This window comes from Trichosurus vulpecula, chromosome 3 (assembly GCF_011100635.1).
Source record: "Trichosurus vulpecula isolate mTriVul1 chromosome 3, mTriVul1.pri, whole genome shotgun sequence".
Lineage (NCBI taxonomy): Eukaryota > Metazoa > Chordata > Mammalia > Diprotodontia > Phalangeridae > Trichosurus > Trichosurus vulpecula.
Window position 1 is genome coordinate 231,286,504 of NC_050575.1, and position 14,339 is coordinate 231,300,842.

The window sequence follows — 14,339 nt, forward strand, 5'->3', positions numbered from 1 at the left end:
GAAACACAAAAATATTGCTATTAATTCTACTTGTACAAAGGGCCTATGCTATATCCCTGAACCTAAGAAATACCCGTGATTGTATTTGTGTTATACATTTACATTTTTTAGGAGTTGGATATATTTATAAGTATACAAAATTTCCCCTGCTATAGTAACTTAGTCATAAATTTGTGAATGTTTCCTAAAATTGCAATAGAAAAGAACCAAAGCCTGAGGCTTCTAAACAGTTTAAAATAAAACTTCTCTCATCTTCAAGGCAGTAGATTAAGAGGAACTCCAGTTTGAGTTAAGTTTTATCATTTAGTGCATATTAACTATAGCCTATTCATTCATTTTTTGTTCACTTAACAGAGGCATGTTTGTCTGGTATATACACGATGTATTTGAGTATGAGTGTTGGTTTTTAAATTTCTCTTACTAATGTAGTGCAGAAACCTGGACATAGCCACCTTATGCTGAATACTAAAAGGTATTACTATGCTATGGAATAAATACATGTCTTTGGGAAAACATTATCAAAGGAACATTTCAATGCTGTATTTGATCATCTTGGTGTATGCCATCAAAAATAATTTTACCTTGGTTTATGGAATTTCTTTGAGATAGCTTTCATTGTATTTCATCATTATATGTACATGGATGCCATATTTATATATTATATATTTATGTGACATATATATACACACATTTACAGAACCTTCAAAAATATATTGCACTTATATACAATACAGCTTTATCTAAAATGATTTTATACTATAACCTATTTCAGTTCTTCATAAGGCCATTATTATATGTCTAAGAAAGTTACAAAGAAGGATTTCAGTATCATACCTATTTAGTAAACACTTACTGAGGATAAGAGGTTACAGAATAAATGGTCTTCCAGTCTAACTCTCACAAGCATGAGAAAATCTCACCAGACATTCAAGACAGTTGAGGGTGAGAAAAGCTTAAACCCAAATCTGTTGCTCTTTGTTTAAATTTCCATAAGTAGGCAGGCAGAACAGATAAGAAATTGGTAAATGGCAGTCTACTGGTTCACTAAACCATGGGATAAATATTTTTTAGTTCTAAATTTAGATGTGGTATAGTATAATGGGAAGGGCAGTAGACTTAAAGTATACATTTAGATGTCAATTTTACCACCTATTGTGTGATTTGGGGTAAATGACTTAACTCTCTCTGAATTTTAGTTTTCTTATCTATACAATTGGGATAATAGTAATTGCTGTCATCTGTCTCACAGAGTTATCAGGAGGTCCAGATGGAACAATGTGTATAAAGTACTTTGTAGCTATCATATGCTCTATAAATGTAAACTATTATAAATTTCACATACTGATTCTATGTCATCTGAAGAAGACCAATGTAAAATATATCAATGTTATTATTTGCAATCCAAATGCTCTTCTTTCCCCTTCAAGAACTCAAATGAATCACTTCCACTAGCGTCCCTCTTTGGGAAGTAGATCATTGCTGTACCTGCAGTTTGACAAAAAGGTCCATTTCACACCTTCATTTAACCCATGTAGGGTTCTGGCTTTGCTTGCCTTTAGATCTCAGTAAGAGTAAGTTTGTATGATCCCCCTGCCTCTTCAATCTGCAACTGGAAGGTGTCTTCATTAGAATAGTGCTTCACTATGTTATCATCCATGTTCACCAGGATTCTAAGGGTGGAGGAAAGGTCAAGGTTATTTACTGCTGCATTAGACACGAAATTTTAAGAACCAACAGAATAAAGTGTTATAATTTAGATCACATGAAATTGAAAAGTTTTTGCATGAACAAAATGAATGCAAGTAGGATATGAAGGTAATTGCCTGGAGGAAAAAAAAACTTTGTATCAAAAATCTCTGATAAGAATCTGATATTAAAGATATGTGACAACTACAAGAAATAAATAAGACTTAAAAGGCATTCCCAAGTGGATAAATGTTCAAATGATTTGAACAAAATATTTCAAAAGAATTACAAATTATTAACCACTATATGAAAGAATTCTCTAAATCATTAAGAAACATGCAAGTCTAAATTTATTTAAGGCTTCACCTCACAACCAGCATATTGGCAAAGATGGAAAAAAGATAAGAATAGTCAATGTTGAAGGGGTTGTGGGAAGACAGCAACACAAATGCACTCTTAGTGGAGCTGTGAATTAGTTCAACTATTCTGGAAAGTAATTTGAAATCATGTGAAGAAAATGACTAAAATGTCTACACCAGGGGTGAGGACCTGTGGCCTCAAGGGCACATGTGGACCTCTAGGTCCTCAAGTGTTACCTTTTGACTGAATCCAAACCTCACAGAACAAATCCCCTTAAGGATTCAGTCAAAGGGCCATGCTTGAGGACCTAGAGGACCATATATGGCCTCAAGGCCACAGATTCCCCACCCCTGGTCTACACCCTTTGATCCATAGATACCATATATTATATAGCTAGACATATACTCCGAGGATAAAAATGAATTATATATATGTGTGTATATGTGTGTATATGTATACACACACACACACACACACACACACACACCCCAAACTATTCATAGCAGCCCTTTTAGTTGTAGCAAAGAACTAGGAACAAAGTAGTTATCCATTGACTGGGGAATGACTATACAAAGTTGAAGTACATGAATGTAATGGAGTATTACTGTGCTATAAGAAATGATAAATATAGAAGCATGGGAAGACATATGAACTCATATAAAGTGAAGTCAACACAATCAGGAAAACAGTATACACAATGACTACAACAGTGTAAATAAAAAGAATAAGAACAACAAAACAAATGAAACTGAGTGATATGAAATTATAATGACAAAGCTTGGCATCAAAAAGAGATGAAAAAGCACACCCACCTTTTCTGGGGAGGTCAAGGTCTATGGATGGGGAACACTGTATATGATGGCAGACATCATTTTCTATGTGCTGCTTAATTTTGCTGAACTGATTTTTTTTTCTCTTTTTAACTCTTTGTTATAAGGGATGGCTCTTTGGAAGGGGAAGAAAAAAGGGGTACATTGGGAAATATAGGTGATATAAAAACAAATATCAAAATTTTATTGCTAAAAAAGTTCCTACTAATCTGGCATTAGAAAATGTGTTAATAAGGACAGCTTTTTGTTCTCCAGATCTATAGTAGCTGGACATTCTTAACCATCCATCCCTAGAAGTGCATCAAGTTATACTTATCAGAATTTTCAGAGCTAGAAGGAACGTTTAAGAGGTAAAGGTCTTACCTCTTCATTTCCAAGATGAAGCCTAGAAAGGGGATATGGTTTACTCAAGGTTGAAGAACTGGGATATTACCCTATGTCTTTATTTAAAATCTATTTTTTTAGATTTAAAATTTAATGTTTTAAAATCTGTACAGGATTTAAAATCTAATATCCTTTTCAGGGTGTCACAAATTTGAACCATTTCATTAGAACCACTTAGAAAGATATAATTATCATTTCTTCTTTAAAACTGAAGTGCACCGTATATTTTAGAGGTAACTTACCATAAACATGCCAAAAATATAGCTGCATAAAATCCTGAAGTATTGTAGAATTAAAGGGCAATAAATTCTAGGAAATTCATGTTTATATAAACAAAAAAATAATATCTAGATTCCTGAGATATTATAATTGAGCATTGGAATTCAGTTTGCCTTAAATGCTAAGTGTGGAAAGGGCTAATAATAAGAAATTAAAACTTATTTTATTTTTGTCTCATTCATTGCTTTAAAAAATCTGTGCTTTTGTCTTCCTCATTGTAGTCATTTCCCAATATGTAACCCTCATCCCCTTTTAACAAAGAAAAACAATTATGCAAAACCAACTGACAAAATGAACATGTCTGACAGAGTATGTATAACAGTTTGTTCTGATAGTGGTTAGTCACTTACTAGGAGAAGGGAGTATTTTGCATTGATCATTGCAACTGGTCTAGATTCAGCAGCTTACAGCATTGTCTTCATTTATATTATTTTAGTCGTTGCATAGTCTGTTCTGCTAATTCACTTACTTAGCTCTGTACCAATCAAACAATTTTCTTCATGGTCACTAAGAATTCCTCATATTTATTTTTTTCTTATAGCACAACAGAATTCTGTTACATTCTTACCGTAGTTTGTTCAGCCATTCCTCAGTTGATAAGCATGTCTTTCCCTTTCATTTTTTTTTTTTGCTACCCCAAAGAATGCTGCTATGAATATTTTGGCATATAGGGAATCTTTTATCTTCCCTTTGGTGATAAAATAAATTTCAATATTTGGATTGTTGGACCAAAGGCCATGACATGGACACTTTAGTGACTTTTTCTAGATTAAGTCTGAATTGTTTTTCAGAATGGTTGGACCAGTTCATACCTCTACCAACAATAGTCTTCCCACAGTTCCTCCAGCAGGATCTTCTTTGTTAATCTGATGAATGTGAGGTGAATCCCAGAGTTGTTTTAATTCGCATTCCTTTTATTACTAGTGATTTGAAGCATTTCTTCAAACAGTTGTTTATGATTTGCCTTTCTTTTTCTGAAAAACTCTTTATATCCTTAGGCCCACTCATTTATTAAGGAATAAATTTTGGTTTTGTGTATTTCAATCCCCTACATCCAGATTTATAATAGAGATGTTTGATATGTTTTTTTTCCACATTAGACAGTATTTCCCCTTAGCTTAGTGATAATGATTCATGTAAAAGTTTTTTAATTTTATGTAATGAAAATTGTATATTTTATCTTTTATGATCATCGCATTTGATTGAAAATTCTCCTCCTCCTCATAGATCTGAGTGTACCTTCTTATGTTCTCCTCTAATTTTTAAAAATAATTTGACTTTTTATATTTAGGTCACATATCCATTTGGAGTTTGTGGTATGTAATATAAGGTACTTGTCTAAACTTCTTAGTTATTGTTGATTAGGGAGTCCCACATCAAGTAGTTTGTATTATTGGATTTGTCATACACTGGGCTACCGTTTTTCCTTGTTTCTAGGTTGTGTTTATCTAGGCTGTTCCACTGCTCTCCTTTTCTATCTTTTAACCAGAAGCAAATAGTTTTGGCTACTACTCATTTCCTACTGGTTTTCATTATTTCCTTTTTGTTCTTCCAAATGATTTTTTTGGTCTAGTTCTAGAAAATAATTTCCTGGTAGTTTGATTGTTCTAGCACTAGGTCTATAAATTAATTTAGGTAATAACATCATTTTTATTATATCAGTATGGCCCAGCTATGCACATTGATTCTCTCTTCATTTATTTAAGTCTTCATTAATTCCTATAAAAAGGCATTTGTAGTTGTGTTTATATAAACTTTGTGTTCTTAGCAGATTACCACTTGATTATTGTATGTATTTTGTAATGATTGTGAATGAAATTTCTGGTTTTTTTATTGTTTTATTTATTTTATTTTTTGGCTAGTATTGTATAGAAATCTGATTATTTCTCTAAGTATTTTGAATCCTGCTACCTGGATGAAGCTATTAACCATTTTTATTCATTTCTATATTATTTATGATAAATCAAGCATCATGTCACCTGCAAACAGGTCTAGTTTTATACATCATGTCACCTGCAAACAGGTCTAGTTTTATATCTTCTTTGCTGAAGTGTGTGCCTTTAATTTCTCTCCCATATTATCTTTAGCATTTCCAGAACTATAACAAATACTGGGAAGAGTATTGCTTTACTCCTGTACTTATCAGGAAAGCTTCCAGTATTTTTGTATTGCAAAAACTGTTAGTTCTTGATTTGTCTACTCTCTGATCATATTAAAGAAGGGCCTCCCTTTATATGGTTCTGCTTTTTATGATTTTTAACACTATCATTAATTATCATTTCAATTGACATTTATATGACACATTTACCATTTAAGGTTTGGAAATAGCTTTATATGCATTATTTCATTTGAATAAAAATGAATACTATATTTTTTTTTTCTACATGTAAGGATGTAGTTAATATTTTTAAAAAACCTAACTAGCAAAAAAAAACTTTACTAGCAAAGTTGCCTTAGTAACCATATGGAAATCTTTTATATTTAATTCCTTACAAAAATATAGCCAATAGTATTAGTATTTCCTTATGTGTATCTGAAGCAAGTGTATATAAAATTATTATTAAAGAGGTTGGTTAATACTTACCCTTTTTTACATTTCTTGAAGATTTTTCCAATTTTATCATAAGGGACATCATATTTATCTGATATCTAAGACAGAAGAAAACTTTATCAATTACAGAGCACTACTGTTTTATATAATTTTATGTCATTAGTTTGAAAAATACTTTATATACACTGTCTCATTTGAGCTTCCTAACAATCCTGTGCTATGGATACAATTTTCTCCTTTTTGCAAATGACAAAAGAGAAAATCAGAGTGGTTAAGTGATTGTTCCACAGACATAATGCTAGTAAATTTCTGAGGGACAGGATCTGAACTCTAGTGTTCCTAACTCTACATCTAGCACTTTATGCACTATACTCATTCCAGATGAATACTCAATATCTATACTTATTATAAACATATATATGTATACATACATATGTAAATATATCCGTACTCACATAGGTATATATACTGCAGTCTATGCCTATAGTACATTACTAGGCATAATTTGTATGCGACAAAAGAAATAAAAAAGACAAAATCAAGGAAATATATAGCTAGAAAAAGGGTGGGACGGCCATCTACCAAAAATTGAAGACAATGGTTGAACAACCTGAGTCCTACAACCTTGAGGCAATAAAAGAATGAAATGCTCTCAGCATATTGGGTAGATCCTTTATGAAAATTAAAACCCATTAATAAGAATCAAAGAGGCTGAAAAGGAACAGAAGGACTGTGACCAAATCAATGAAATCACATCAAAGTATCAGTCAGTCAGTCAGTCCTCTAGTGCTGATTAAATGACACTATTTGCCAGATTCTACATATGCTAAGTGCTAGGGATACAAAGCCAGGCAAAAAACAGTCCCTCCTCTGACTGGTCCCACAGTGTAATGGAAGATACAGCATACAAACAATTATGTACCAATAAAATAGATTCAGGATAAATTGGAGATAATAAACAGAAGACAGTAGAATTAAAGGGGATTGGGAAAGGCTTCCTGTAGAAGTTGGGATTTTAGGTGGAACTTGAAGGAAATCAGGGCAAACAAGAGCTAGAGATGAGTAGGGAGAAAATTCCAGACATGGAGGGCTGCAAGTAAAAATGTCTGGAGTTGGGAGATATGGTATCTTGTATGAGGAACAGCTAGGAGGATAGTGTTACTGGATCATAGGGAATGGAGTATATGGAGTTAGAAAGATATAAAAAGACTGGAAAGATAAGAGGGAGACCAGGTTATGGAGGGCTCTGAACACCAAACAAGATTTCATGTTTGATTCTTGAGGTGACAAGGAACTACTGGAATGTAATGAGTACTTGGGGTAGGGGGAGGTTGGAGCCATCATGGTCAGACTTGTGCTTTAGGAAGATCAGCTTGACAGCTGAGTGGAAGATATAGTATAGACTGGAGTGGAGAGAGACTTGTAGCAGGGACACCAACTAGAAGAATATTGAAATAGTCTAGGGAAAGTGATCTGTATCAAGATGGTGGCAGTGGAATACATAAGAGATGTTATGAAAGTAGAATCAGCAGGACTTGGTGGCAGATCCTATATGGGGGACTGATAGTGAGGATAATATATCTTGGTGACTGGAAGGGTGGTGGTGCCCTTGACTGTAATAGGAAAATTAGGAAGAAAAGGGGGCTTTTTCTTCCTGTGGAAAGAAAACAAATTCAGTTTTGGACATGTTGAACGTAAGATGTCTCTAGGACGTTCTGTTTGAGAGATCCAAAAGGCAGTTGGAGATGACAGAGTGAAAGTCTTCAGCAGGGAAATTAGGGCAGGATAAACAGTTCTGAGAATTACCTGTATAGAGAGATAAGAAGTGAATCCATGAAAGCTGATGAGATCACCGAGTGAAATAGCATAGAGACAGAAGAGAAGAGGGCCCAAGACAGAGCCTTGGGGGACACCCAGAGTTAGTGGGATTGATCTAGATGAAGATTCAGCAAAAGAGACTGAAGCACAGTCAAGCATCTAGGGGAAGAACTAGGAGAAAACTATCACAAAAACCTAAGGAAAAGAGGATGATTGGTAGTATCTGAAGCTACAATGAGGCTAAGAAAGTTGAGGACTGATAAAAGCTAATTATGTTTTACATTTAAGAGATCAATGGCAACTTTGGAGGGAGCAATTCCAGTTGAGTGGCGAGGCAAGATGTCATACTACAGAGAATTAAGAGTGAGAGGAAAGAAGTAGAAGCACCAATTATAAATGGTCTTCTCAAGGAGTTTAGCCACAAAAGGAAGGAGAGTCACAGGATGACAGATAGCAAGGATGAATAAAGTGAGAGTTTTTTAATGGGGAAGACATGGGTGTTTGCAGGTAGCAGGGAAGCAGCCAATAGACAAAGAGATTGATGATTAGTGAAAGAATAGGGATGATAGAAAAGGCAATCTGTTGGAGAATATATGATGGAATGGGATCACTTGAAAATGTAGCAGGGTTAACTGGCAAAGAGAAGGACCATCTCTTCAAGTGAGACAAAAGTGAAGGAGGAGATAGTGGGAAAAGGTATCTATAAGGTGAGAAGGAAAGGAAAAAAAGGATTACTAATGGAATGACCTCAATTTTTTCAGTGAAATGAGTCAAGATTCTTAGCTTAAAGAACGGAAGGAGGAGAACCCTAGGAATTTTGGGGCGGGGTCAAGAAGTTTGGGAAAAGCCCTACGGTGAGTGAGATATTGAATCAATTAGATAGGTATATAAGTATTGCCTTGCTGCAGTAAGGGCCCAGCTGAAAAATGTGTGGTGGACCCAGTCACCACAATTCCATGGTTTTCTCCAACTCTGTTCAGAAGTACATGAGTAGGAGTGAAGGGAGCAATAGTGGTCGTAGTCCAAAGCTGGGACTTGGCAGGACAAGATCAGTGACAGGATGGGGGGAGGAGGGCCCAAGGGACTCGAGGAGATGATGGTACCGAGCTGAAATTCTTCACTAGTGGGTCAAGATGGGAAGGGAGGAGAGCGTAGACAGTGCCTAGGTTCCAGGGAGTTCCAAAGAGAACTCTCCCAGGAGAGTAGGAGTTGAAGGATTGGAGGTCATGGTGAGGACAAAGAACAAGGTTTGGGGTTACAAGGCAAAGAGAAAGGGGGTACACAACATTTTGATCCTATAAAGGAATTTCAGAGTTTATGAACAAGGAAATGGCATTTACAAAGTATGTATACAAATACATACACTCTTTCTGACTGTAAAGAAAAAATACTCAAGGAGGGCCTACTATGTAACAAGGCCCTATGACAGATGTCATGGAGAATATGAAGTGTAAGGCATGGCATCTACCCTTAAGAAGGACACAATCTAATTGGAGAAAGAAGATATAGCCATAAAACTAGAGATCTATGCTCTCTTCCTAGGCTATATGGGTCAGAAAGTCATATTGATTTTTTAAAAGGTAGAACTATGAAAATGTCCTTTGTCTAGGTAAGTATTGGACAGATAATCTTATCTTTACCAAACAGCTTCATGTGTATTTAAGGAAAACCAGTCAACAAACACTTATTAAGCACTTTCATACCAGATACTGTGCTAGGCATTGGAGAGAAAAAGACAAAAATGAAATAGTCCCTGTCCTCAAGCAATCTACCTTCTATGGGCTGTGGAGGGGGAGAGAACACACATACTCAGTGCAAAATATATACAAAGTGGATACAAGGTACTTTCAAGATCAGGAAGCACTAGAGATGGGGATAGGGGCCAATCAAGAAATCGCATCACTCCTTTCTCCTTCAATAAACTCCAGTGGCTCCAGATCACCTCCCGCATCCTATGCAAAATACCCTGTTTGGCATTCAAAGCCCTTCATAATCTAGCCCTCTTCTACCTTTCCAGTCTTCTTACACTTTCCTCCCTAACACGTACTCTTACATCCATCGACACTGACCTTCTTGCTATTCCACAAACGAGACACTCCATTTCTCAGCTCCAGGCATTTTCTCTGGCTGTCCCCCATGCCTGGATGCTCTTCTCCCTCATCTCTGCCTACTGGCTTCCCTGGCTTCCTTCAAATCCTAACTAAAATACTGTCTTCTACAGGAAGGCTTTTCCAATCCCTCTCAATTATTTCCTGTTTACCTTGTATATAGCTTGTTTGTACACGTTTGCTTGTCTCTCCCATTAGGCCGTAAGCTCCTAGAGGGCAGGGACTGCCTTTTGCTTCTTTTTGTATCCCCAGTGCTTAGCACAGTGCCAGGCACACAGTTGGTGCTTAATAAATATTTATTGACTATTGGCTACCAAGAAAGACCTCATGTAGCAGATGTCAATTGATCTGAGATTTCAAGGAAGCTAGGGATTCCGAGGTAGAAGTAGAAAAAGCGAGTGTATCACAGGTATGAAGAACAGCCTATGAAAAAGGTATAAGGATTGGAGGTGGAATACTGTTTATAAAGAACACCAAAGAGACCAATTTGGCTGGATTCAAAAGGGCATGAACGGAAGTAATATTCAGTAAGGCTAGAGAGTTAGGTTGGGGCAAGATTGCAAGGGCTTTAAATGGCAAACAGAAGCAAGGGGAATGTGTAGAAGCATTCCTAGAATGAGCAATCCTAGAAACAGAGCTTTTTGAGCAAGGGAGTGTCAAGTCAGTCCTGTGCTCTATCACTTGACAGTTGTGTGGAAGATGTATTAGAGAGGTGACAAACAGGGAGCAAGGAGATCAATTAATAGCTAGTATTTATGTTGTGCTTACTATGTGCCAGGCACTGCACTAAGTGCATTACAAATATTCTCTCACTTGATCCTTGGGAGATAGCTCCTATTGTTATCCTCATTTTATAATTCAATAAACTGAGTCAAAGAGAGGTTCAGTGACTTCCCTAGGGTCACACAGCTAGGAATTGTCCATGGCCACATTTGAACTCAGGTCTTCTGACTCTGGGCAGCTAGGTGGTGCACTGGGCCTGGAGTTAGTCTCAGACACTTACTAGCTGTGTGACCCTTGGCGAGTCACTTAAGCTTATTGCCTCAGTTTCCTCATCTGTAAAATGAGTTGGAGAAAAAAATGGCAAACCGCTCCATTATCTTTGCCAAGAAAACCCCAAGTGGGATCACAAAGCGTCAGAAACAACTGAAAAACACCTGAACAACAACAGCTTCTGACTCCAGGTCCAGTGATCTATCTACTGTGCCACCTAAGCACCTAAATTAAAAGCTATTATAATCACCTAGACAAAAAGTGATAAAGGCCTGAACTACAGTGATGGCTATGTGAGTGTAAAGAAGAAGATGACAGATAATAAGAAATATCATGAAGCTAAAATCAACAAGTCTTGGCAACTAGTTATGAACAATGAGGTAGAGCCAAGACCAAAAAGGTCACCACTTGCTGTCAACTAGAACTGTTTTCTACATGCTTTCCCTGAAGTTCAGAAGCAGTATTGTCCAGATGCAAACTCAAGAATTCTTCTGCCGGACCCACAGACACATTTTCTATAGTTTCTGTGAATGCTTTAATGGTCTTGAAAGTCTATGGCCAGACTAAGCTGTACCCATGAATGCTCAGCGTTCAGTCGGTGCTCACTCCCTCTATTTCTATAAGCCATTGAGTGGAGGTGGTGAGATTACAACAGGGAAAACTATTAAAGTTTTCCTTTTAGGGCTGAGGGCTTGCTTTGTGTTTAAAAGAGAGGAGCTAAATGTTACTCCAAAGACAAAGACAACTCTATTAGGATCTTTGGATATTTTAATTCAAATATTTTATCTGTGACTACTCCCCATACCAGTCCCAAGGTATCTATCCCCACATCACTGGTGAGAAATGAGATATGAACACATGGATGGATGGATGGATGGATACACACAGACACACACACACACCTCCTTATTTGTTCACTTAATATAATAAAAACATAGATTTTCCAAAAATTGAGTATAACTTCAATGCTGAAATGGCACAGGGCAAAGAGCTCTGGCTCTGGAGCCAGAAGTCTTGAGTTCAAATCTCTTCCATCCCTACCCCCTTTTACCTTTGGACAAGTTACCTACCCTCTCATCCATAAAGTAAGCAGGTTAGAATGAACTCTAACATCCCTTCCAATTCTAGATTTATGATCCTAGTTTTTTCCTGTTATTTAATAATGAATAATACTATATTTATAAAATGCCTACTTCTGGGGGGTTTAAGAAACTTTAATGACTTTATTGTGACTAGGAGAGGGTTAGGTTTCAAAGACAGTGGTTCTCAACCTTTTTCATCCTCTCCCCTACCTGCTTCCTGCTGATACAGGGCTTTCCAGACTCTCTCCTATGTTAATTCTCTATTGATTAAGGAAAGTAGGATTCTCAATCTAGAGCTGGGAGGGGCCATAGAGGCCATCTACTCCAACCTCCTCCTCCAACCTCCAGGTTATAGATGAGTCCCATTACTACCAATTCAGTGTGGTAGTGGTGGTAGAGTGCGTGCGTGCGTGCGTGTGTGTGTGTGTGTGTGTGCGCACGCGTGTGCTTGCATGCGCACTTGACTATTTCCATTAACTGATATAATCTGGGCTTGATGAAAAGCTATTAATAAACACTGATCCCCTAAACCTCACCACAATATAAGAAGGAGGTAAGCAATCACCAGGTTAGTTTTTCCTTATGCTATAAATATGACACAAATAGAAAACTATTTAAGATAAAGTATGATCAGATGAGGCCTTGATTTTCTCTACTGAGGTCATATAAGAAAAATCTCTAGTAGCAGCAGAAAATTTTGAGACATTGCTATTGTCCTTATGGGACTAGCCTTTTGTGGATAAGTCATTTCAGTCATGTCTGACTCTTCATGACCCCATTTGGGGTTTTCTTGGCAAAGATACCGGACTGCTTTGCCTTTTCTTTCTCCAGCTCATTTTACAGATGAGGAAACTGAGACAAATAGGGTTAATGACTTGTCCAGAGTAACACACCTAGTAAGTGTCTGAGGCCAGACTTAGGGCCAATTTGTATAGATAGCTACTTAAAGAATTATTGCAATAAAACATAATTAAGAAAAATTCAATAGTTTCTCAGAATCTTGTAAGCTAACATGGGTACAACTAAGTGAAAAAATGTAAAAGGAAGCTTGGTTTTGGAAATATTCCATATTTGACGGTCTATACATATTTGTTACAAGGGAGTACTTCTACTTGGAGGTGGATGGTAGGTTAGTGGAAGTGATAGGCAAGAAGAGTTATCACTAAAGCATTTTTAACACAAAGAAGAAAATTTTTAAAATGTACAAAAGGACACAAACAAAAAGCAATTTTGTTACTGTCTTCTTAAAGTATATATATACTTGTGAATACTGGGACTTAGAGTCTGTAAGCCCAAAGCTACCTGTGGATACACACGGATACACACACACACACACACACACACACACACACACACACACACACACAATATGTAACAGAGTTCAAAATTTCTTATACAGTCCTCTTTCTTGTTATTTCTATATTGAAATATTTGTGTTTTTTATCATTATTAAGCCCATGATAAAAAACAATTTCTAGTATTACTGTTATTGCACAATATTACTTACAGCTTCCATTAGGCCCTTCAAAGACGGAGTCTTGAGCATCAGTGCATCAAAAACCTCCTCTGACTCCTTTCGAACATAGAGCAGTACTAAAAGTCAACATGGAGAAGGCAAGTAGAGAAAAGATGAATTTCACTGATGTCTCCTCCAAAATACATATGGGTGAAAGTAAAAGTGTTTATGGGCTAAAACTAAAACAAAACTTATTTAATAATGTGTGTTAGCTGACACACATTAACTCACACAAAATATGCCTTAATTTACTCAATTTTCAACTTCTTTTTATTTTAACTTTCTAAACACTTGAGGAAAAAATTCCCTAACCACAGAACAAATACGGAATATCCTCCCTTGTTCCCAGGTCTTCATTATGGCAAATCAATCACTCTTTAACAAACATTTATTATGTATACCAGGTGCTATGCTAGGCACTGAGGTTACAAAGACAAAAATAAATTGGTCCTTATTCTTAAGGAACGTATATTCTATGGGGAGAGAAAATATGTACACATAAGTATATGCAAAAGAAATGAAAGGTAATTTTGGGAGACAGATACTAACAGCTGCAGGGAGGGGGAGAGATTTAGGAGTCATACTGAAGGGTGTGCTTGAGTTTTGAAGGAAATAGGGATTCTAAGAGTGCAGAGATCAGGGCAGAGTGAATTCTAGGTATGGGGGAACAGCTTTACAAAAGCAATGGGAATGTATCAATGTGAGTCTTTCTGGAAGAGGGAAGAATAAAAG

General features: G+C 36.4%; 1 protein-coding gene across 1 annotated transcript in view; it reads right to left on the bottom strand.

The window, feature by feature from the left end:
- Nucleotides 1-1,555: 1,555 nt before the first annotated feature.
- Nucleotides 1,556-14,339, bottom strand: part of GRHL1 (grainyhead like transcription factor 1) — a 79,228-nt gene continuing 66,444 nt past the window's right edge. Inside the window, exons 14-16 of the mRNA XM_036751804.1 lie at nucleotides 13,599-13,684; nucleotides 6,124-6,188; nucleotides 1,556-1,670 (exon numbers count right to left, since the gene is read on the bottom strand). Coding sequence (XP_036607699.1) covers nucleotides 1,556-1,670; nucleotides 6,124-6,188; nucleotides 13,599-13,684 — 266 coding nt within the window. The remainder of the gene's footprint in view (nucleotides 1,671-6,123; nucleotides 6,189-13,598; nucleotides 13,685-14,339) is intronic.